Source organism: Podarcis bocagei (assembly GCF_964188305.1).
Source record: "Podarcis bocagei genome assembly, chromosome: 6".
NCBI lineage: Eukaryota > Metazoa > Chordata > Lepidosauria > Squamata > Lacertidae > Podarcis > Podarcis bocagei.
Window position 1 is genome coordinate 28,258,017 of NC_138130.1, and position 23,825 is coordinate 28,281,841.

Consider the following 23,825-nt stretch of genomic DNA (forward strand, 5'->3'; position numbering starts at 1 on the left):
TCAGTATCAAAAGTATCATTTTTTGTTTCTTCACAAATCGCTCTACAGCATTGCATAAGTTTATCAGTCAAAGCCTACAACCACATCCTGTCATATCACTTGGGGACAGTACATCTGTCTGCATCTTTCCAATGTAACCGCAGCTTCATGCATGCTACCACAAGGAGGTGGTATACCATATTCCTACAAGGAAAAAAGCAGAGACATTACCTTGTCGACAAAGATCCGTATTGTTAAAGCTATGGTTTTCCCAGTAGTGATGTATGGAAGTGAGCGCTGGACCATAAAGAAGGCTGATCGCCGAAGAATTGATGCTTTTGAATTATGGTGCTGGAGGAGACTCTTGAGAGTCCCATGGACTGCAAGAAGATCAAACCTATCCATTCTGAAGGAAATCAGCCCTGAGTGCTCACTGGAAGGACAGATCCTGAAGCTGAGGCTTCAGTACTTTGGCCACCTCATGAGAAGAGAAGACTCCCTAGAAAAGACCCTGATGTTGGGAAAGATTGAGGGCACAAGGGGAAGGGGACGACAAAGGATGAGATGGTTGGACGGTGCTCTCGAAGCTACCAACATGAGTTTGACCAAACTGCGGGAGGCAGTGGAAGACAGGAGTGCCTGGCATGCTCTGGTCCATGGGGTCACGAGTCGGACACAACTAATTGTCTAAACAACAACAACAAGATCCTTGTTGTGCCTTCTAAATCCAGAATCAATTTCAATATCCCTGTGAAGGAGGCAGTAAGAATTGCAAAAAACTTCCTGCCAAAGTTTCTGTGCTTTTGAAAAAAGAGGGTTTTTTAGCCACAGAGAAGCATTCTCAAGCTTTTTGCTGATTGGAGCCAATCAGAATAAAAGGAGGTGAGTCAGCGGCTAAAGATATGCACCATTTGAAACTTGAGTTATCCCCAACCTTTGGGAATGTAACGAATGAGAAATGAACATCTTCCATGCAGCTGAACAGGGAAGGCTCCCACCTCTCCACCCAGCCTGTAATATGCCCCTCTTACCCCTGCATATCATTTAGGCTTGAAAAGAACCTTCTGTTGAAATCCTTCAATTAAAATCCCAGTTCCAGTGTAGCAGAGTATTATGTAAATGGGGTCTGCTGTTCCAGCCAGCTACATGGAAGCAACACCCTTTTGCAAAGGAAAAGTGGTACATTTCAGAGCCATCTCCTTTTTCTGGGAGCCTGCAGTTCAAAAACAGCCTCCAGCAACTAACTTAACGGTGCAGAAGTGACTTCTTGCCCAGCCCTTCGGCAGAACCGATGTCTATACAGCGGTACCTCGGGTTACGTACTTAATTCGTTCTGGAGGTCCGTTCTTAACCTGAAACTGTTCTTAACCTGAAGCATCACTTTAGCTAATGGGGCCTCCTGCTGCTGCCGTGCCGCTGGAGCACGATTTCTGTTCTCATCCTGAAACAAAGTTCTTAACCTGAGGTACTATTTCTGGGTTAGCGGAGTCTGTAACCTGAAGCGTATGTAACCTGAAGTGTATGTAACCCGAGGTACCACTGTAATAGTGCAGTTAGTTCTCTCTCTTTTCTTGGCCAATTGCAGCCACCTCTCCTTCCAGCAATTTCTGCAGGCAAAAAATTCATTCTGCAATCCCGGGGCGGATTTAGGGGAGGGTTCAGTCACACTGGGCGCTAAGCCTTGGTGTGCAGCAAGAGAGGTGGGGTGAGGTGGTGGGGAGCCCCAAATTTTGGCATCGCACAAGGCACCCCTGAAACTCGAGACCAGAAGGTCTGCCCCTGCTACAAATCTTTCGGTTTTAAGAGCAGGCCTCTGTTGTCTTGTACTCCAGTTCCCAGGATTCTTGCAGCCTTGCCAGTGTTAGTTTTGCCCTTCTCCTATCCTGGTGATAAAAAACAACAACTTGAAGGAAACTCCTATCACATGACTAGACTTCTGGAAGGTTCAGTTCAACACAGCCACTTTAGGAGGCGACATCTCAGAGCCCAGGGCTGAGACAAGGCCTTGGCTGAGGAGCTAGGCCTAAGCAAGCTGAACCAAGGTAGGCCGAGAAGCCTGAGGCCTTGCGACAAACAGCAGGCCTGTCGGAAACGGTGGCGGCATTAAGCCCGCAACTGATGGCCGTGGCACAGATAGCGCTGTAATTAATCCACGAGCCCCTTACCACTGGCAATAATTTTGCAGGTTTGGAGCAGCCAGCAGCCTTCACGAATTGTTATTTGTGCTATCACAGTAAACAGAAGCCAGATCTTTAGCAGGGACACTAACTGCATTGCTGGCATATAACTATGATTTTTTCAGGGGGGAGCTCCTGTTACACTTTTTGTGGAGAGAGAGAATGAGGAGACTCAATTTACAGTTGGGGAAAGGGAACTAACCTAACTGTTGGTGGGGAGGGACATCCTTCCCCCCATTCTTTTTCAAGGCAAAAAAATCATCACGGCTGTGCAAATTTTTGTGAGCTCCCCTTGACGAAGCTTTGAAATGAATCATATACAGAGGTTAATGAGATGGAGAGCATGTTCACAGGCTTGTTACTGTCATGGGCTACTTAAAAAAAAAAAATTGGGAGTAGGTGAACACTTGAATTTCCTGTTGTATTTAGCTGCAAAGAGGTGGGTTCTGGCTGAAGAGGAAACGCCAGCTTGCTTTACTTGTGTTTGGATGCCACGCTAATAAAAACAAAAAACAGGGTTTTGCTTGATGAGAACAAGAGACAGTGGGCCTCGAGTTTGCGAACTTTCCCTCCCTTCTTGGATGCAGCTGCGAGGAGAAATTTGTAAACATCCGGCTTTGCTTAGCCAGATGATGTTATATCATAGGGACCAACAAATGGGATAAGTGTGGTTTGTTTGAAAAATGCCCACTGCACATGGCAAGTGTCATTTTCTCCTCACTTAACAGCTCCTTCTTGCATGCATGCATGCTCCCCAACCACAGTGCTTCTTTCAGCATAACATGCTGCATATGTATCACCTAAAAACAGCATATGGGCAGTGCCGGATTTACGTTTAAGCTAAACAAGCTATAGCTTAGGGCCCCACTCTCTTGGGGGCCCCCAAAAAAACTAAAGAGAAAAAAACCTGGATGTACATTTCCAAAATTTAAGATAAGTTCAACAATTACTTTGATAAAATACATATTTTGTTATGTGCAAATGGCTTTAGATACCTATTAGGTCCATAAATTACCATATAACATATATTCAACACAAAAACAGTGACAATTTGTTGTTGACAAAGTACAGCTGGACATATAAAGGGCCCCATTACCTTCAGTAGCTTAGGGCCTCATCAAACCTAAATCCGGTCCTGCGTATGGGTAGCACCCAACAAATGCATCCTATCAGCAAAAGCATTTATGCTCCCACAATGAACTTTCCTTCCTCTTTTCTCCCTGTGCTTGCCCCTCATCTGCTCCAAAGGGTTGGGGGAACTTTTAGAATACATTTAGCGGATGCATGCATGGGAGATTTCTGCAGAACTCTCTTAGTGTTGATGGGACATGTTAGTTGGATACCACATGCCTCAATGTGTTTGTTTTTAACTCATATACAAAATAGGTCTGATTAATCAAATAAATAAATTTCATATGATTATTCAATTATGATTTTATTTAATCTAGTCCTACCACATTTTCCTTACCCAGTTCTTTTAATTTTTTAAAAAATATTTATTCTACTTTTCCTACTTCCCCCCCTCACCCCATTTGTTCTTTATTTTAGAAAATCATTTGGTCTACTTTCCCCCCCAGAAGTATAAGTCTGAGACGAGAATGAGAGCATCCTATCCACCAGTCAATAAAGAAGAAACAAGGAGTGTGAGTAAAGTAATAGATGAGTATTCTCTTTGTATTGCTATGGTACTACAGAAATAACAAAGAGTCTTGCGGGAATTCTGAAGACTTATAAATTCATGCGCTTTCAGAGACTACAGTCCACAATGGCTTATGCCATAGTAAATTTGTAAGGAGCCACAAGATGCTTCCCCCCTGCCCTGCTGCAACTGTCCAACATGGTTAAATGTTGTTACCTTTTTAGATAATGTATAATAAATGTTTTTAAACCTTCTCAATATAAAAAAGAATGATAGAACATAATTTGGCATGCACTGTTTGAATTACAATTATGGTCAGCAAAGTAGAAATTCAAATAAAATGTGAATTCACCCAAAATAAAATTGCAATTTGGTTTTGTTTGTAGAATTCTAACTATACTGTGTAACAAAAAATAAAATCTATCAAAGGCTTTTTTTCTTGCAGTGCTTTTTAGCAGTTGTACAATTTGTTGAGCAGAACAAAGTTTAAAAATTGCCATTGATTACTGTACCCTTCTTCTAGATCAGGGTTTCGCAAACTTGAGTCTCCAGCTGGTTTTGGACCACAACTCTCATCATCCTTAGCTAGCAGGACCAGTGGTCAGGGATGATGGGTGTTAACTTATTTAGACTTTGCAGCAACTTGCTGCCAACATAGTAGTAATAGTGTTGCAGCCTTGTATTCCAATTTATATTATTATTTCCACAGCAGAGTTCCCGACCCTTATCCTTGTCTGGTCATGTTGGCTTTGATAGTTTACCAGATCAGTTGGTTAATAAATATATCCAACAGGGCTTCTGCTTCAACATTCTCTGCATTGGTAAGTAAAATAGCTGCTAGCAGTGAGTTGTTTTATTTTAAAACTCATTACTATTGAAAAATCTGAAGGAGAGGAAAGTGACAAAGGTGTTGCCCTTTTCCATTGGTATTGTACTACTTCAGATAAACAGAATTACTTAAGTGGGGTTAAGTTTTCCCAAGCCCCAAAAAGTTTGCAGCAAAAATAGCATTAGAATAAATATTATATGCATCCTTTGAGGAAATCCCATGGCATAATGATCAGATACTGCTATCAAGGAATAAAAAAGAGACAATGGCCTCTCTGAACTAATTCCTTAGTTACAGTAAATGCCATTTTGCATTCCACCCCCCACCCCCTGGGGAATGTGAAAAAAATCAATTACCCTCATTGTGTTATGGTGAAATTTGTGTGGCGTGTATGTACATTTTTTATCTGTCTTTAATTGTAGGGGAGACTGGAATTGGGAAATCAACTTTGATTCATAGTTTGTTTAATAACAGTTTTGATTACCGTGTGTCAACACACTTTCAGCCAAATGTACGACTTAAAGCTGAGACGTATGAGCTCCGGGAAAGCAATGTTCGATTGAAATTGACCATAATAGAGACAGTTGGATTTGGTGATCAGATAAACAAAGAAGATAGGTTAGTATCTCCTCACTTGAATAATGTCATATTAATTTGCCAAGTGACATGCCATCTAGGATCTGACATTTGCGTCATGTAGTGGTATTGATAGGCGTATTGATTTCATTTTATTAAAATTTATTGACATAGTTAACACACCCGCGCATAACCAGTTATTTAGAGAAATGAGGTAAACATTTCCAAATTTATGACTTATCAGCAAGACTTTCACTTTATGTGTGCTGATCTGGAAAACAATTTCAGTTATCACTAAACTGACAGAATATTTTAGAAAAGCACTCCAATTCTGATGACATTGTCTAGGACCCAAATACCTACTTCATTCTTACCCAAAGGCTTATGTGTGCCCACTGCAACTTTGACTTTATCCCCAACTGAGCAGCTGGAAGAAGTCTGCTGCCTGTCACATAGGAACAGTTGTTTGAAGAAAAACAAAGTGCCTTTAGGCTAGATGAACAGTTATTTGGATTGGGGCCATTTTCTTAGGATGAATTGGCATGATCCAGTGATTCTGTGTATTTTATTTTAATTTTGTCGGTTGTGTTTTGTTACTTTTATTTGCTTTAAGTTGTATTTTTATGTCTTGTGAATTTTATTCACACTTTTGTGCGTTGCCCTGGAATCTTTTGAGGAAGGGTCGTGAAGAAATACCTTAAATAAATAAAGTTAATGGAATGAAGGTCCTGTCATGTGTGGAACTGAAGCGCCATTGAAACAGTTATGGCCAAGGGCATCTGAAAGCAATTGGTTTGTGCTGGATTGTCAGTCATTCACAAATCTGCTCACCATTTCCCGTCTGGTGATGCCCTTTCCCCTCTGGCGAGCGTGGCAAGCCGTCCCCACCAACTCAAGCTGTGTGCTCCTGTATCCTCACTCTCATTTAACCTGTTCCCAGCACCATCTTTTCCCCCTTCCCAGCACTTCTTTGTGCTAAGAACTGGTTGTGTGTGAACTAACTACGTTATTCCAGTGCAACCTCTTCTCTTCCACCCTGAGCTGAATATAATGGGGTTGTGTGGTGCTGCATATTGGGCAACAATGGCAGCTTCCCTACCCATCGTTGTCTAGCGCTGAGTGTCCATTTCCACAGGTCAGGAAAGCTGGAACTTGGAGCTAGGCTGAGTTCTGGGGCTTCAGCAGTGAAGAAGCTCAGACAAGCAACTTAATCAGACCATGATCCAAGCAGTTGTTTCTGTGTTCTTCCCACTCCTCCCAAGTAGCCTTGTGCAGCTAGCTGAGTACTTACTGTCTCCTCTGTTCTTGTGGCCCTGGGGGAGATGAGGGGAGGTGTGAGAGCTGGGCAGCTGGGGTCAGGACTGTAATGGACAGGCTCTGGGTCTGCCTCCTGGTGACCCAGCAACCAGTGAGAGCTGGTGAAACCGGCAGCCAATCAGGAGTGTGTGTGTGTGTGGAATTCAAGTGAGATGCTGACAGTTTAAGAGTCATATAAGGACTTTTCTGTCTAGGCGGGCAGATGGCATCTCTGACTATCTGAGTGGGCTCAGATAGTGATTATCTGTCAGCAGGGACAGTCTGAATTGGTTTTCAGAGATTGGGATTTTACTCTCAGTGGGAGAGGGACTAACTATCAGTGTGGGCCTGGTATCTGTGCTTGACCAATGGGAGAGCTAGACAGCTTTGACAATGATGCTTGCTAAAAGCAATTCAAAGGTATATAAGCCACTCAAAGTTGGCCCATTTGTCTTCCCTTCAGAACTAGTTAGAAAACATACTTTGCTGCATTGCAACTGATATTGACTACCTTTACCCTTTTCTTTTCTGTATTAGGAACTTTATAATAAATTATTCCTTATAAACTATTTCTGGTGTTTTCTGATAAATTGTCCAACTGACTGGCAAAAACCTTACAAAACTAGAATCTGCTTGATCGTTGAAAGAGCTGCAATCAGATATCCCAATTTGCTTAATGTCATATCTCCAGAGAGGTGACCCTAAATTAAAATCCTTTAAGACTCCCTGTCTGAAACTTGGGAGAGCCACTGCCAGCCAGTGCAGGCAGTAGTGAGCTAGATGGACCCATGGGTCTTACTCAGTATGTGAGGCAACTTCCTATGCTCCAGGTCAGGGTAAAGCTTGAACCCTAACACTGAGAAACTGGAGAGAGAGGAGGTAGAGGCAACTGCTTGTTTCTCACTTTAAGCAATGAGAAGAGAAGAATGGGCTGTTACAGCAGTCACAGAGCTGGGAGGACAGATTGGGGGGGGGGAGGCAACGAGGAAGCAGCATGGAGTCCCCTCTAAGCTCAGGAAGAAGTTAGGGGGTCATTTATGTGATGCTGTGTTTTAAAGGTGCTTTGCAAAACACTGAACTGTATGGAAGATCACTTGCCCTTTTGATTTTCCTCTTCTTCACACCTGTCAGTGCTAGGCAGTGCTCAGTGCATGCTGCCCACCACACAACATATCCCACTCCTCCAGTTAGTATGGGCTGGAAAGGACGGGGATGCATTGGTGCGTGAACACTGCCTAGTGCGGGGAGGTACTAAGAAGGTGGCGTTGGTAGTTTAGATTCACAAGCATCCTGGAGAGGAGCTTGGAAGAGCTGTGCAACATCGCCCTTCTCAGCTTGGGGCTTGGCAGGGAGATAATGGGATAACTGCTGATGGGGCTGAGCTTCAGAGGTGATTGCCTCCAAAGTTTTGTGTGAGGTCAGTAAAACACACAGTTATTTTTCGGCAGTGTTGAGGCAACTCCCGATTTGGTTACCAAGGCCAGCCAAAATGTATGGACTTCTGTGGATGTGCCCTTGTTTTGGTTTAGGATGATAATATTCAGGTCAAGAGGCTTTGTCTTTTTATGAGCATATACTTTAGAGGATAATTTCCTAAGATTTCCTAAGAATTTTGCTGAGTTTATACTAATGTCACTGCTGTTTTACTGTCCCTTGGCAATTTGTGTTTATCAGTGTATTAGAGTTAAACTCAACCTTTGTCCTCTTACATCAAATATTTTCCCCCTTCTCTGCAGCTATCAGCCAATAGTGGATTATGTAGATGCACAGTTTGAAGCCTACCTCCAGGAAGAGCTGAAAATTAATCGTTCCTTGTATAATTACCGTGATACTCGTATCCATGTGTGCCTCTACTTTATTTCACCCACAGGGCATTCCCTGAAAACTCTTGATTTAGTAACCATGAAAAATCTTTCTAGGAAGGTAAGATATTAAAACCAGAATTCATTCAACTTCAGTATTTTATGTCGTGGTTTGATAAGGCTCTAACTTGTGCAAAATATTCCCTGCTAATTAAAATAAATGCTCACCATGCTTTTAAGATCTTACAACGTTGAGTAAAACAAGCGCTACTCAGAAGGTGAGAAAAATCATTTTAAATTTAAGTACAGAGTCTTTTGCAGATACCGTATTTTTTGCCCTATAGGACGCACTTTTCCCCCTCCAAAAATGAAGGGGAAATCTGGGTGCGTCCTATGGGGCGAATGCAGGCTTTTGCTGAAGCTTGGAGAGCGAGAGGGGTTGGTGCGCACCGACCCCTCTCGCTCTCCAGGCTTCAGGAAGACATCCGCAGCCTAGGCAGCCCTGTGGGAGTTCCCCGCAAGGCTCCCCACGCTGCGGATAGCAGCCTGCTGCCCAGCGCAAGGGGCGCCCTGAAGCAGAGCGCCCCCCGCGCCCGGCAGACATCCGCAGCGTGGGGAGCCTTGCAGGAGTTCCCCGCAAAGCTCCCCACGCTGCGGATAGCAGCCTGCTGCCCAGTGCGAGGGGCGCCATGAAGCAGAGCGCCCCCCGCGCCCGGCAGACATCCGCAGCGTGGGGAGCCTTGCAGGAGTTCCCCGCAAGGCTCCCCACGCTGCGGATAGCAGCCTGCTGCCCAGCGCGAGGGGCGCCCTGAAGCAGAGCGTCCCCCGCGCCCGGCAGACATCCGCAGCGTGGGGAGCCTTGCAGGAGTTCCCCGCAAGGCTCCCCACGCTGCGGATAGCAGCCTGCTGCCCAGCGCGAGGGGCGCCCTGAAGCAGAGCGTCCCCCGCGCCCGGCAGACATCCACAGCGTGGGGAGCCTTGCAGGAGTTCCCCGCAAGGCTCCCCACGCTGCGGATAGCAGCCTGCTGCCCAGCGCGAGGGGCGCCCTGAAGCAGAGCGTCCCCCGCGCCCGGCAGACATCCGCAGCGTGTTGGAGCCCTGCAGGAGTTCCCCGCAGGGCTCCCCACGCTGTGGATAGCAGCCTGCCGCCCGGCGGGCAGGGCGCCCTGAAACAGAGCGCCCCTCGCGCCGGGCAGACATGAGCCAGCCCCACAAGCTCGGGGGACAGCAGGGAGGCGCAGCGCCGCCATTCCGCTGTCCCTCGACCTGGTTCGGTTTCCCCGACCTGCTTTTGGGGGGGAAATAAAGGAATTTCCCCCCCTTTATTCCCCCCCCAAAAAAACTAGGTGCGTCCTATGGGACGGAGCGTCCTATGGGACGAAAAATACGGTACTTAAATACTAAATCATAGTGGTTCAGCCGACTATTTAAATTTTTTACTTTTATAAAGCAGCAACGTCAGTAAGTAAGTTAAAACTCTAATACAGTTATATAGGCAGAATTACCTCCTTATTCATTTGCCAGTCGTCACTTTAGTCTTGTCTGGTACCTACGGTATCTTCCAATATGGCCTAGTTCTAGCTGATGATGTAAACCAGAGGTGGGGGCCCTCCAGCCAGAGGACCACATTCCCTTGTCAATAGTTTTCCAGGAGCCACATGGCAAGAGTAAAGGATGTGACTTTTAGAAGGCTGTTTTCCAACCACATAAACTTAAAGGTCTCTACATATCTCTCTATCAAGGCAAGCAAGAGGCATAACCAGTCTCCAGATACAACTTCCGTAAAGGGTATGATGCCGGAAGGGGCTGAGGCTATGAACCTATGCCTAAGCTGTACCTTTCTTTGAGGTGTACCTCAAATTATTTTCAGGATTTTAAGGCAACCTGGGTTTAGGTAAAGGTAAAGGGACCCCTGACCATTAGGTCCAGTCGTGGCCGACTCTGGGGTTGTGGCGCTCATCTCGCTTTATTGGCCAAGGGAGCCGGCGTACAGCTTCCGGGTCATGTGGCCAGCATGACTAAGCTGCTTCTGGCAAACCAGAGCAGCGCACGAAAACACCGTTTACCTTCCTGCCAGAGCGGTACCTATTTATCTACTTGCACTTTGTGCTTTCGAACTGCTAGGTTGGCAGGAGCAGGGATCGAGCAATGGGAGCTCACCCTGTCGCAGGGATTTGCACCGCCGACCTTCTGATCGGCAAGCCCTAGGCTCTGTGGTTTAACCCAAAGCACCACCCGCATCCCTAACCTGGGTTTAAATGGAGTTTAAAGCAGTAGTTCATTTTATAAACATGAGATTTGACAATGTTTGCCCCGAACTAGGTTGCCTTCAGTCTTATGCTTTCCCCTCCACCACACAATCACCTCTACCTCATAATTCCACCCAACTCTTCCACTTGCATTTCCATTTGACTATAGGTGGATAAACTTTAATGCACAGGTGCAGGTCATTTTTCAGCTGAGGGCCGTTTTCCCTTCTAGGCAGCTTTCTGAGGGCCACTTAGCAATGATGGATGGGGCCAGAGGCAAAAGGGGATAGAGGAGCAACAGATTTTATCTTTGTAAAGTAGGTTAGTTTCTGCACACACTTGAACACCCCTCTGTCCTCCATCCAGATAATAAAGAAGCATTATTGAAAGAGATTCCCCAACCTTCCCTTAAGGGCAGAAGATTGGTTGCCTTAAAAATCCTAATCAGGTATTTTTAATGTGTGGATGACCTTTTTTTTTTTAGCTTGTAGCTGAGTCAAGGGAAGATGTATAGAAATGTGTATAAAGTACAAAAACCTTACACTCCAAGCAGCGATATAAACATTCTCTCCTATACCTTTAGCCAAATGGCAGGCAGACAGGAAAGCTAGTTCTCTGCATGATTCATACCATATCAAGGGTTTTCACTTGCTTACATTTGCCAATAGTTCTTCAGAAGCTCTAAAATGCTGTCAGCTCACAAGGGATATGTTTGGTTTGTAAATGAGGAAGGCAAAAGAAAAGGCACATCCAGAAACAAGAAACGTATTTCACAGTAGCTAGCAGTACGTTTTGTTGAAGTACAAAAAGCCTACAATTGCTTGCAAGGGAATCATTGTGGAAATCGTTGCCTTTTTGTTAGGTAATTCATTATACATAAAACATTATACAAAAAGAAATACATCGATGCCCTAGTAAAGCAAAAAAACTTTGTGATGATGACTGTTTTTGATGATGATGTTTTATTCTGGTAAAGTTTTCGCAGTATTTCTGATAAAATGGAAAACTGAGCTATACGGATAAGTAGAAACTGCAAGTTGTTTATTATTATAATTATTATTTTAGCAAGCTCATGGTACTGAAGAGCTGTTTTGCTACTCTGTTTAAAAAGCACCTTGCTTTTTCAGTAACATGGTAATTTGTGTTTAAAAAGTTCAGATTACTTGCAGATTTGGCTTTTATGAATACAATACTTCTTGTTTCTTTAATAGGTGAACATTATTCCCCTTATAGCCAAAGCTGATACAATTTCTAAAACTGAACTACAGCAGTTTAAGGTCAACATCATGAGTGAACTGGTCAGTAGTAGACTCCAGATATATCAGTTCCCAACAGATGATGAGAGCATTGCTAACATTAATGCTAACATGAATGTAAGTACTTCAACTACAAGTATTAGAATGTAAGTATTTTAATGGGATTTCACCTTATTTTTGACAGGTGTGATGGTCTTTCATGTAATTAGGCTACATGTTGTATATATTGCATTTTTCATTTATTTATTCTTAGTGTTGACAGCAGTACAAATTTATTTACTCTCTGTTTTGCAGGCACACTTGCCATTTGCAGTAGTGGGGAGTTTGGAAGAGGTAAAAGTTGGAGACAAAACAGTAAAAGCTCGCCAGTATCCTTGGGGCGTAGTGGAAGGTAAAGAAGAGTTTGAACTCTCACTTTTTCCAGAATTAGTTTCCTAAGATAGTCAGCAGTGATAGTAACTTTGCATGGTTAATTGTCTGCTTCTCAACTGATAAAGTTCACATTTATAGAACTGCTTTCTTCTTTTTGAAGCCACCTGAATGAGCACAACATCTTTTTGTCATATTTGTGAACCAGGCAATATTCTAGGCTTCGTGATTTAAACTAGTGATCTGTAGCAGTACCATGAGTCTACTGTTCCTTTCTCACAGGCACATTCTGCAACACGTTATCAACACAATAATATTGCAGTAGTGATGGATTTAGACAGGACATGTATCAACCAGTCTGCTTTATTAGTTGCACAGTGATACTTCCCCAATATTATTGTATTGTTGCCATCTGGAGGGGCACTCTTGCACTGTACAGCAACAAAAGTGAAACAGCACACAGAACATTCGTGATCTAAAAAGGCACAAGATTTCAGCAGGAAATTATGGGACGCACGCTTACCAGCCACAAAGCAAAAAGTCAGCTTGTCAGCAGTCTGGATTGCCCACAGCAGCCAGACCTTGCTAGGATTAGTTTAAGGAGAGCTGCTGCCTCAGAATTATGCTGAAGCCTTCTGAGATGTTATAAAAGCTGGCCTGAACCCTCTTATTAGCCCTACCCACTCTGAGCAACTGATCCTTCTTTTAAAGGACTATTCTGCAAATAATGGCGTTTATGGTGTGGAAGTGGTGAGGGATTAATTGGAGGGGTGTTGTCTGAGCTGGAGACATCCAGTGAGGGCATATAATCTGGCCTGGATGGTGAGGAATTGGGGAGGGGGTGGTACCTCTTCTGCCTTCCAGTACCTCCCACCTGCCTCTGAGCTGGCAGATGCATTTGGAAGGGGAATTTCCTGATCCCATCTTTGCAACTGCTACCCAAGCCTCTCCTTGTGGTTCAGGAGACCCTTGCAAAATGTATGAGATGGATGGGAAAGACTGCCTCTGCTCAATACCTCCCCTGCAACCTCTTGTCCCGCAATCCCAGTGTGAAAGGGCTTTTGGGGGGTGTTTCCTGCATCCCATGGTAAATTCCAATAGGATAGAGGTGATATCTTATTTTATTTCATTAGTGGAGAATGAGAACCACTGCGATTTCGTGAAGCTCCGGGAAATGTTGATTTGTACAAATATGGAAGACTTAATAGAACAAACTTGTTCTGTTCATTATGAACTGTACCGGCAGTATAAACTGGAAGAGATGGGCTTCCGAGACACTGATCAAATCAGGTAAGAGAGCGAGCCTTTCCTATGTTTTTAATAGTTAAACCAATTCCCAACATGGCTTTTGTAATTACTTCTCTGAAGGTATCTTGAATCTTAAGTGTGTAATTAAAACTGTTTGCACACCCCCTAGCCAATTTATGGGGGTGCAAGGGGGGAGGAGGGGGAGGAAAATGTGCTATTGCACAGACTTCTGCTAGTGGGGCCCCTTTGTTGAATCTGACCCCATAGCTTAGCTCCAAGTAGCATGGCAACAGCACGATCGGGGGAGGAGCGAAGTGGCTGCAATTTTCCTTTTGGGTCCCCACGTGCTTATTCTTTCTGTCTTAAGTCTAAGCCATGTTTTGGCTTTGTGTTATATGAGTACAAGGCTTCTGAAAGCTTTATAAGTGTACTCCACATACATAGTTGTTTGTAAGTGCTAAATACAAATCTTAGGTGGTATTCAATTAAGACTTACTCAGAATAAGACCCATTAAAATTAATGAACAGGACTAACGATTGAAATGTACCCTGAGCAAGTCTTAGTTAAATACCACCCATCGTTTTTAAAATTAAGTACATAATTATTTCAGTGTTATATTTCCGTAAGAAAAAAAGCAAATTCCTTAACTTTTAGAAACTTGGAATGGTATCAGTTTCTTTCTGTGAGCCAGGATAACATAAAATTGGGTTCCTTAGACAGAACTGTGGAAGCACACTACAACTTGATAAATCTGTATCTTTGTTTTGTTTTTAGGATTCCAGATTCCAAAAAGACAACTCATAGAGAAAGGTATGTTGCCTTATAGCGTAAAATGATGGAATTAAAGTTTTTTAAATCCTGTCTCTCTGTGTGTGTGTTTTAGAAAGAGACAGCTTGGTCTTACAGGAACCAAATGTGACATGATCCCGGTAGTGATTTGGAACTATTATTGAATTCCCTCAAGTGCAACTCAGAATGTCTCCAGCTGTGTACTAATTCTTCATCTTACAAATATGGGTAGGGGACCATAGACCCCGGAGAGAGGCACTTCCTGTCGGATTAGACAATATCTAGATCAGGTGGACAAATAGCCTAACTTGGTATAAGGAGTTTCCTATGTTCTTAAATACCAATTAAATTTCTTTCTTTCTTTCTTTCTTTCTTTCTTTCTTTCTTTCTTTCTTTCTTTCTTTCTTTCTTTCTTTCTTTCTTTCTCATTGATGTTCTAAACAGATATGCAAGATGCGTGCTGGCCTCAAAACAGACTTTATTTACAGTAGTCGCTGCAGTACTAACATTTAACTTCTGCAATACAACATGATCTGTGACTAGAATAAATAATAGTGTAAAAACAGGGAACTTGACAATTAACTTGCCTTAACAGCGTTGGTAAGATCAGAATAAAAAAAGGGGACACAATCTCACCTTGGACATAACCTTTCTGAAAAGATGCTGCTGTTCTTCTCCCTGTTGAACAGTAAGGCGTTGAAGACTTACCTTCCAATGTGAGCTGGTAAATTGTCCCCCCCCCCCCCCGCTGTGAGATGAACTTACATTTGGCTCTACCTCCACTCATCTAATACACATCTACGCCGCTCTGAATCCAGCACTGGCCTTTGGTCCCCCCCCCCCACTTGTCCAATACTTCTTGCAGCTTACATTTACACATGGCAGAAGCATGACATTAACTTGGATGGATTCATTGGTGGTTAGGGGTGTAGACTCATAATTGCCATAGCAGCCAACCAATAAACATCTTGCATCGCAAGTTGTTGCTAGAAATGGGATAAGCCAGCTGTTCCTCCCAAACTTGCCTCTCTAGGAAAAGTTAAACGCCTGGCTAAAAAGGAATGGGTACAGATTTGCAAAGGGCTAGCTTCATCTGCTTACATCCAAGTAGATACTGAACTTGAAGAAGCTGTAACTGGTTTTGTTATCCCAGTTTAAAAGCAGGGAAGAAGCACATGTAGCAGTTAGACTTGGTGCAATAAGATGATACCACCTAACGCTGAACCTAGTTAGAGTGTAAAACGGGGTGGAAAATCTGTGGTCCTCCAGATGTTGCCTGGGGCTGATGGGAGCGGGATACCCAACAACATCTGGAGGGTGGCAGGTCTCCTGCCCTTGGTGTAAAAAGTTACAACAATGACATCTTAACACCTGGGTTCCTTTAAAAAGAATTAGAATGCTTTCTAAGCGAAAGGCACCTTTACTCCTTAACAGATGCCAAGAGTGAGATAGTTGGAAGACCTCTGGCTGTTGACATTGTATGTATTACAGTGAGATTGGAATCAGCTTTCAACTGTAAGATCAGCAAGTTTTACTCTTTGTCTGGTTCAGAGTAGTCTCTTTACTGGAAAGTGACTTTGTAGAGAGAATATCCAGTTGTCAGTGTGCCAAAAAGGAAGGACACATCCAGCATTCTGAGAGGAAGCTTAAAAAACTGATAGAAGAGATTCTAGACTGACATGTAAAGAGGAGAAGAAGGGGAAAGCCAGGCAAACAATGAGAAAATGACACCTTCTTTTGCCGTCAAACATAATCACTACAGATTTTGAAATGTGGCAATAATTCCAGTGGGTACATTAGTTAGAATAGAATCATAGAATCATAGAGTTGGAAGAGACCACAAGGGCCATCGAGTCCAACCCCCTGCCAAGCAGGAAACACCATCAGAGCACTCCTGACATATGGTTGTCAAGCCTCTGCTTAAAGACCTCCAAAGTAGGAGACTCCACCACACTCCTTGGCAGCAAATTCCACTGTCGAACAGCTCTTACTGTCAGGAAGTTCTTCCTAATGTCTAGGTGGAATCTTCTTTCTTGTAGTTTGATCTGTTTGGTGGTCTGCAAATGCACAGTGATAAAAGAACTGATTTTTTTCTGCTGAACAGGAAAGTGTGGAATAACACTTTCTTGAATTAATGTTGTCTAATCTCACAAATCAGAATAAATGCACGTTAAATACCCTATGACTATGTTGTCTAATAGCTTCATAAGCAAATCAGGCTGAATGTTCATTAAACAAGTCATCTGGAAGTGACCAAATTTTTCTCAAATTAAGTTCTATTTCAATTGATCAGGTATACTCCCAAGTTAGATGCATTTAGGATCAAAAATAAAAGCCCTGGCCACCTATGCTTTGTCCGCTTCACCATGATTAATTTGTTGCCCTGCATTCTATTCATAGCATCACTGCTTGTCCTGTCCTAACAGCTTTTAGAACCAGTTTATAAATTTAACAAAAGGAAACACTGTGAGTATGGTGAGGCAGCAGACTGCAACTGTTCTCACCCAGCCCCTTAATTGCGAGGTTTGTAAGATAATCCAGATGTAACTCCAGTGCACACCTTCTTGAGCAAAACATCTCCTTGTACTTTTAATCTCCCTGTGAACTTTCACAGTCTCTCGTGCACGGGAAAGCTGATCAAATGTGGTTGGGTTTTGTAAATAAAATGGGTGAATGCGGCCAGCTCTGAATGAAGGCTGTTTTACATTTTATGGTCCTCAGTCTGCAGGAGACTTATGAAGCTAAGCAGATTGAATTCCTTAACGGATTACGGCAAAAAGAAGAAGAGATGAGGCAAAGGTTTGTTCGGAGGGTCAAAGAGAAAGAAGTACAGTTGAAAGAAGCTGAGCGAGAAGTAAGCCCATCTCTCTTATAGTTCTTGATCTGGTTGTAGTGGTAGCTTGAAGACATTACGTGGAGCAGCAGAATAAGATGGCTAGAGTCTAGCAAAGAATGTGCTGGAGAGAATGATTCTTTAGATCCTGATCATGGCTGGAATTCCATCACGAGTCAGGACCAGGGAGACTTGCAACTAAATATTCAGCTGTGTCCCAAATATGTCTCCTCCCCTGGTTTGTTTGTGTGTCCCCACATGCGCATGGTACCTCCCTCTTCATCCCTTCCCAGTGTCTCACAATGAGTGGCAGAGCCCTTCCTCCTCTTCCTTGTTCACACAGCTGGAGCTGATTGGCTAGGCACGTTCAGTATTAAGGAGAAGGTTATCAGATTCTGATTTGGTAGTTGATGTGATTTATTGTGGTTAGGATGGTCTCTACAGCAGTGTTGCTGTGCTGGGTCAAGCCATTTCTTTTTCTGCTCCCATTTGCTACGGTTGAAAATGGGAATGCCCCACATTGCATAATACAAATGAGATAACTGCCATACTTAGAAAGACGAGAGATGTGTGTGAAGTGCAAGCCAGAGGCAGATGGAAGCCAGAGAGATAGAAATACTGAGGGAGCTGAATCTCCGTCCACCCCTATCGTTGGCGCCCCTGCGCACTGCTCAGACATTGGGGTGGTGTGCAGCAATGTTAGATGGTGAAATAGGCATTTTATCTGTGGGGGACTCCATTTTCCTGTTCAGCTGTTCAGCACACAGGGATCATCAAGTTCATGTGGCAGCTTGCTGTTGATTTAGATCAGAGTTCCAGGAAACAATAGAAACAGCCTTTCATAATTGCATAATGATAGGGGTGCCAACTTGAATAAAATATTCAAGTATCCCAGGTAAACCCTGCCCTGCATAATAGATCCTAGGACACACACACTATTTGAATGGCAGTGCCAATCAACTGGGGTGTGTGTGTGTGTGTGTGTGTGTGGCAGCTCTCTCAAATATTTTAGGGTGGAGAGGGGGTCGAAGGGACTTAGGCCCCTACGTGTTGGCTCCTATGCTTAATGACATCACAAGTTGATCTAACATAATTTACTGAAATCAGTCTCCTTTGGTTTAAAAGTAAATTGTTGACCAGAATCTTACAGTATAACTCATAGTATCATATGCATATTGAAAGATGGGCTGATCAAGGCAGTAGGCCATGTTGTTCAATTGGGAAATGTTTGATCTGTTCTTCATTTAGCAAGAATTGGGAAGTTAACTATGCGATGCTCTGAAAGAATGATACCCCCCTTTGAAAAACTTTTATGAATAAAACTGATGTCCACATTTGTCATTAAAAAGAAATCAGTTCCAAGTTACTCCAAGAAAAGGTTTTAGCGCACTTGTGTCAATAAGTGAACTACAAAAATAGTTAAGTGAAACTCTGACACTTGTTAAGGAAATCAGTCTCTGTATTTGACCTTGTTATTCATGAAGATGGTATGTTAAGTGCTAGGCTACCACCTTGTGGCAGAAGTGATATTTTTGTGCTTGACTTTAGCTACAGCTGGAGTTCGAACATTTAAAACGGCTTGATCAAGAAGAGAGAATGAAATTGGAGGAGAAAAGAAGACTCCTGGAAGAAGAAATTATTGCATTCAATGACAGAAAAGCTGCTGCAGAAATAATCCAAGGGAGGCCACTGCCCCCTACGCCCACTGTTGGTTATAAAAAAGATAAGGATCGGAAAAAGTAAGTAATCAATTCCATAAAATCTTAGGATTTGGATTTTAGGACAGGGTACACTGTCCGGTTCAGATAAATATTTTAAGCAGTATAAATTAATCAGGTACCAAATATGGGGGGGGGGGGAAACCATTTTGTATTAACTTGTTCAAAACTGTCTTACTGATACTATCAGACACTTTTAGAATCATAGAATCATAGAATCATAGAATCATAGAGTTGGAAGAGACCACAAGGGCCATCGAGTCCAACCCCCTGCCAAGCAGGAAACACCATCAGAGCACTCCTGACATATGGTTGTCAAGCCTCTGCTTAAAGACCTCCAAAGTAGGAGACTCCACCACACTCCTTGGCAGCAAATTCCACTGTCGAACAGCTCTTACTGTCAGGAAGTTCTTCCTAATGTTTAGGTGGAATCTTCTTTCTTGTAGTTTGGATCCATTGCTCCGTGTCCGCTTCTCTGGAGCAGCAGAAAACAACCTTTCTCCCTCCTCTATGTGACATCCTTTTATATATTTGAACATGGCTATCATATCACCCCTTAACCTCCTCTTCTCCAGGCTAAACATGCCCAGCTCCCTTAACCGTTCCTCATAAGGCATCGTTTCCAGGCCTTTGACCATTTTGGTTGCCCTCCTCTGGACACGTTCCAGTTTGTCAGTGTCCTTCTTGAATTGTGGTGCCCAGAACTGGACACAGTACTCCAGGTGAGGTCTGACCAGAGCAGAATACAGTGGCACTATTACTTCCCTTGATCTAGATGCTATACTCCTATTGATGCAGCCCAGAATTGCATTGGCTTTTTTAGCTGCCGCGTCACACTGTTGGCTCATGTCAAGTTTGTGGTCAACCAAGACTCCTAGATCCTTTTCACATGTTCTGCTCTCAAGCCAGGTGTCCCCCATCTTGTATTTGTGCCTCTCATTTTTTTTGCCCAAGTGCAATACTTTACATTTCTCCCTGTTAAAATTCATCTTGTTTGTTTTTGCCCAGTTCTCTAATCTGTCAAGGTCGTTTTGAAGTGTGATCCTGTCCTCTGGGGTGTTAGCCACCCCTCCCAGTTTGGTGTCATCTGCAAATTTGATCAGGATGCCCTTGAGTCCATCATCCAAGTCGTTGATAAAGATGTTGAATAAGACCGGGCCCAAGACAGAACCCTGTGGCACCCCACTAGTCACTCTTCTCCAGGATGAAGAGGAACCATTGATGAGCACTCTTTGGGTTCGGTCAGTCATCCAGTTACAAATCCACTGAGTGGTAGCATAGTCAAGACCACATTTTACCAGTTTCTTTACAAGAATATCATGGGGCACCTTGTCAAATGCCTTGCTGAAATCAAGGTAGGCTACATCCACTGCGTTCCCTTCATCTACCAGGCTTGTAATTCTGTCAAAAAACGAGATCAGGTTAGTCTGACATGACTTATTTTTCAGAAATCCATGCTGACTATTGGTGATCACAGCATTCCTTTCTAGGCACAGACTGTTTGCTTAATGATCTGCTCCAGAATCTTCCCTGGTATTGATGTCAGACTGACTGGGCGGTAATTATTTGGGTCCTCTCTTTTCCCCTTTTTGAAAATAGGGACAACATTTGCCCTCCTCCAGTCTGCCGGGACTTCGCCTGTTCTCCAGGAATTCTCAAAGATGACTGCCAGTGGTTCTGAGATCACATCTGCCAGTTCTTTTAATACTCTTGGATGCAGTTCATCTGGCCCTGGAGACTTGAATACATCTAAACTGGCCAAGTATTCTTGTACTATCTCCTTAGTTATTCTGGGCTGTGTTTCCTTTGCTGAATCATTTGCTCCAAATTCTTCAGGTCGGGCATTGTTTTCCTTATCGGAGAAGACTGAGGCAAAGAAGGCATTGAGGAGTTCAGCCCTTTCTGTGTCCCCTGTTTGCATTTCACCATCTTCTCCTCTGAGTGACCCCACTGTTTCTTTGCTCTTCCTTTTGCTACGAACATACCCATAGAAGCCTTTTTTGTTGATTTTAACCTCTCTAGCAAGCCTGAGTTCATTCTGTGCTTTAGCTTTTCTGACTTTGTGTCTACAGGTGCTGGCTATTTGTTTGAATTCCTCTTTGGTGGTTTCCCCCTTTTTCCATTTTTTGTACACATCCTTTTTTAATCTTAACTTTTACGAGAACTCTTATTTCCTAAGGGATCAAGGTTTTCGGCTTGAGCTCCTGTGCTTTGATGTCAGAGATCAGGAATTTGTGAATATACAGGAGGAGAGAGAGAAAGAGAGATTAGAAAGGGAACGAGCCCACAGGGAGCACCATGAATAGAATTTGGAAGCAGTTTGAAAACGTTATATGGTTAAGGTATGTTACGTTTAAAAGTCATAGAAAGCAGATCCATATGTCCACAATGTGTGTGTTTTTTCATTCCTAGGAATATTCTGAAATTCACAAAAGTCTTTGTGGTTTTGTGGCGATGACAGAAGTTATTACAGAATTATAAACAACCTCAAAAATATATTGTGGAGAAGGGGGTTCTTGCTGCGCTAACTGTTCTGCTCAAAATTCCAACTACTCTAAGGAATAACTATGCTAAGCAATTCATTTTAATGCTAGAAATCTGCTTTTAAATGATGACAAGGTCATTAAATGATCAGAAATACCATCGTCTCAGTAGTGACTGTTGGGCAACATAGAACAATTTCCACAAACTTGCACAGCAGAAATCTGATTGCACTATGTGACTTTCTTTTCTCTTACCTCCAACCCCTTGCACGCCCCTAATTTTATCCCCCAGAGGGGTGGTCCCCCTGCTGAGAATAGTGTATATAAAAGGACATTTCTTTTAAGCTGCACTAAACAGAGCAGATTTTGGGCTGCAGGGGGATAGAAGGAGAAACTCCTTGGAAGGGACAGACACCGATTCACACTGCATTTACTCTCACCTGTGAATTAATTCAGGGGTCAGCAACCTTTTTCAGCCGTGGGCTACTCCACCGTCCCTCAGACCATGTGGTGGGCCGGACTATATTTTGGAAAAAGAAAAAAAGAACGAATTCCTATGCCCCACAAATAACCCAGAGGTGCATTTTAAGTAAAAGGACACATTCTACTCATGTAAAAACACACTGATTCCCGGACCATCGGCGGGCCGGATTGAGAACCCTGGGCCTTAGGTTGCCTACCCCTGATTTAATTCAACCTTGAAATACATTCATGGAAATTACTAAATGTTCAGTTATCAGGGCACATTCCGAAGGGACATGATGCAAACACTTTGCTGAAACTAAGCAGGTTTGGGTTTGATCAGTGACTGGATTGGAATCTGTCAGGGAAACCCATGTCCACCACCAATGAAAGAAAGGTAGGAAGAATAGCCACATATTAAATAAATACGATTTAGCAACTACTTTTAATACTTCAGAAGCCTGTGTACCTGTTTTAGTCATTTGTTGCTATCACATCAAGGAGAAGGCTAAGCTGTAAGCCTTCATGTGCCATTGAGTTTTGGATGAAAGGACCGTTAAACCAAGGAACCTTCATTGTAGTCTGAAGTGATTCAGTCAAAGAAAGTCTGTACCAGGGTGATATTTCCCTACCTTTGAGTCAGTTCAAGTTCTCTCTATTTGGTATTCATCAAAATAAATATAAATACATGGAAGACAAAAGCTTTAATACTTTATGAATAGTCTTTGCTTTCTGTGGAGAACAGGTGTCCCTAATATAACTCCTTCTGTTTCAGCGTTGGCTTTATGTGAAAGAAGAATAAATACAAGAATAAATTCTTCACAGTTCTCTATGAAAATACTTGGGTCACCTTCCCCCCTTTTAATGCAAGTTAACTTGAAAACTGACTCCTGTTTAACAAAGGGGAAAGTATATTAAAATGTATAATTAGTATCACATAATGTACTGTAGGTTGTTGTATTAAAATATATAAAATGACAGTTATTTTAAGCTATTGATGTGCATTTAAAGTATATACCTGTGGCCAAGCTGTACTCACTTTAAGTGCTGTACCTAAGATCACTGTGCCACAAAAGAATTTTTATTTGTGTTATGAATACTCTTAGCATAGAAATGATTATATATTACATCTGTTTTAAAGAACTGGTGCTTCTTGAATGTGTTAACTGCATATCAATGAATATCCCCATTTGAAACATTTGTTGAACTGAATAAAATATGTAAATCTGTTTCAGAAAACATTTTCTTTTCTGGAAATGTTTTTTTTAATAAATGCACATTCTAGCTCTGTGATAAGCTTACATTAAAATGGGCCATGATTGCCTTTGCAATGGCAATACTCATGCAAACATATGCTTTACTTGAAAATAGATATTGAGAAGTATTGAGAAGGGAATCTGGTGTTCCAAGAAAAGTCAAAACCGCACCGGACTAGGGCAAGCCCCCTTGTACGAGGTTAGGCCCAGGAGTTCCTTGCAAACAGATCTCTGCAGACAATCCATAAATCTGCAGAGTGACATTCTAAATATGAATGTGCCCTTTAAAAACTGCCTTGAGAAAGTTCAAATGGTGAGTGGTACGTATCTTTAAAGCAATGGCAAGAATTCTTAATGACCCTCCTTGCTAAATTGCTGAAATGGGGATGCGGGTGGCGCTGTGGGTTAAACCACAGAGCCTAGGACTTGCCGATCAGAAGGTTGGCGGTTCGAATCCCTGCGACGGGGTGAGCTCCCATTGCTCAGTCACTGCTCCTGCCAACCTAGCAGTTCGAAAGCACGTCAAAGTGCAAGTAGATAAATAGGTACTGCTCTGGCGGGAAGGTAAATGGCGTTTCCGTGCGCTGCTCTGGTTCGCCAGAAGTGGCTTAGTCATGCTGGCCACATGACCTGGAAGCTGTACGCTGGCTCCCTTGGTCAATAAAGCGAGATGAGCGCCGCAACCCCAGAATCAGTCACGACTGGACCTAATGGTCAGGGGTCTCTTTACCTTTACCTTAACCCTGTAACTGGGAGTAGCACAAATTGTTTTGTCAAAGCAGGTTTTTGATACGCGATGACTGGTTATAGATGAGGAAGAGTGTGATAACTTAAGGCAGATGGCAGAGAGAGCTATCACTCAG

The 23,825-nt window shown here is 43.0% G+C and overlaps 1 protein-coding gene across 10 annotated transcripts; it reads left to right on the forward strand.

Annotated features, from left to right (window-relative positions):
* Positions 1 to 1,665: 1,665 nt before the first annotated feature.
* Positions 1,666 to 22,947, forward strand: LOC308589353 (septin-8-A-like). Of its 10 annotated transcripts, none has more exons than XM_081198482.1 (13): positions 1,666 to 2,021; positions 3,705 to 3,799; positions 4,505 to 4,616; positions 5,047 to 5,242; positions 8,233 to 8,419; positions 11,759 to 11,920; positions 12,098 to 12,194; positions 13,306 to 13,462; positions 14,196 to 14,231; positions 16,932 to 17,064; positions 18,592 to 18,782; positions 20,941 to 21,103; positions 22,482 to 22,947. In XM_081198482.1, exons 2-12 carry the CDS (start codon positions 3,755 to 3,757, stop codon positions 21,065 to 21,067), a joined length of 1,443 nt encoding a protein of 480 aa, XP_081054608.1. In that variant the 5' UTR covers positions 1,666 to 2,021; positions 3,705 to 3,754; the 3' UTR covers positions 21,068 to 21,103; positions 22,482 to 22,947. The 10 variants fall into 10 exon arrangements, with proteins under 10 accessions (XP_081054608.1, XP_081054613.1, XP_081054612.1 ...); XM_081198487.1 differs by having other exon boundaries at positions 4,508 to 4,616; XM_081198486.1 differs by having other exon boundaries at positions 3,734 to 3,799.
* Positions 22,948 to 23,825: the final 878 nt, after the last annotated feature.

Excerpts from the sequence above, each read along its gene's own strand:
- LOC308589353 (XM_081198482.1), top strand. The coding sequence starts at position 3,755 with ATGAGAGCATCCTATCCACCAGTCAATAAAGAAGAAACAAGGAGT. Across the intron at positions 3,800-4,504 it reads ATAAAGAAGAAACAAGGAGT|CAGAGTTCCCGACCCTTATC; the intron begins GTGAGTAAAGTA and ends TTATTTCCACAG. Across the intron at positions 12,195-13,305 it reads TCCTTGGGGCGTAGTGGAAG|TGGAGAATGAGAACCACTGC; the intron begins GTAAAGAAGAGT and ends TTATTTCATTAG.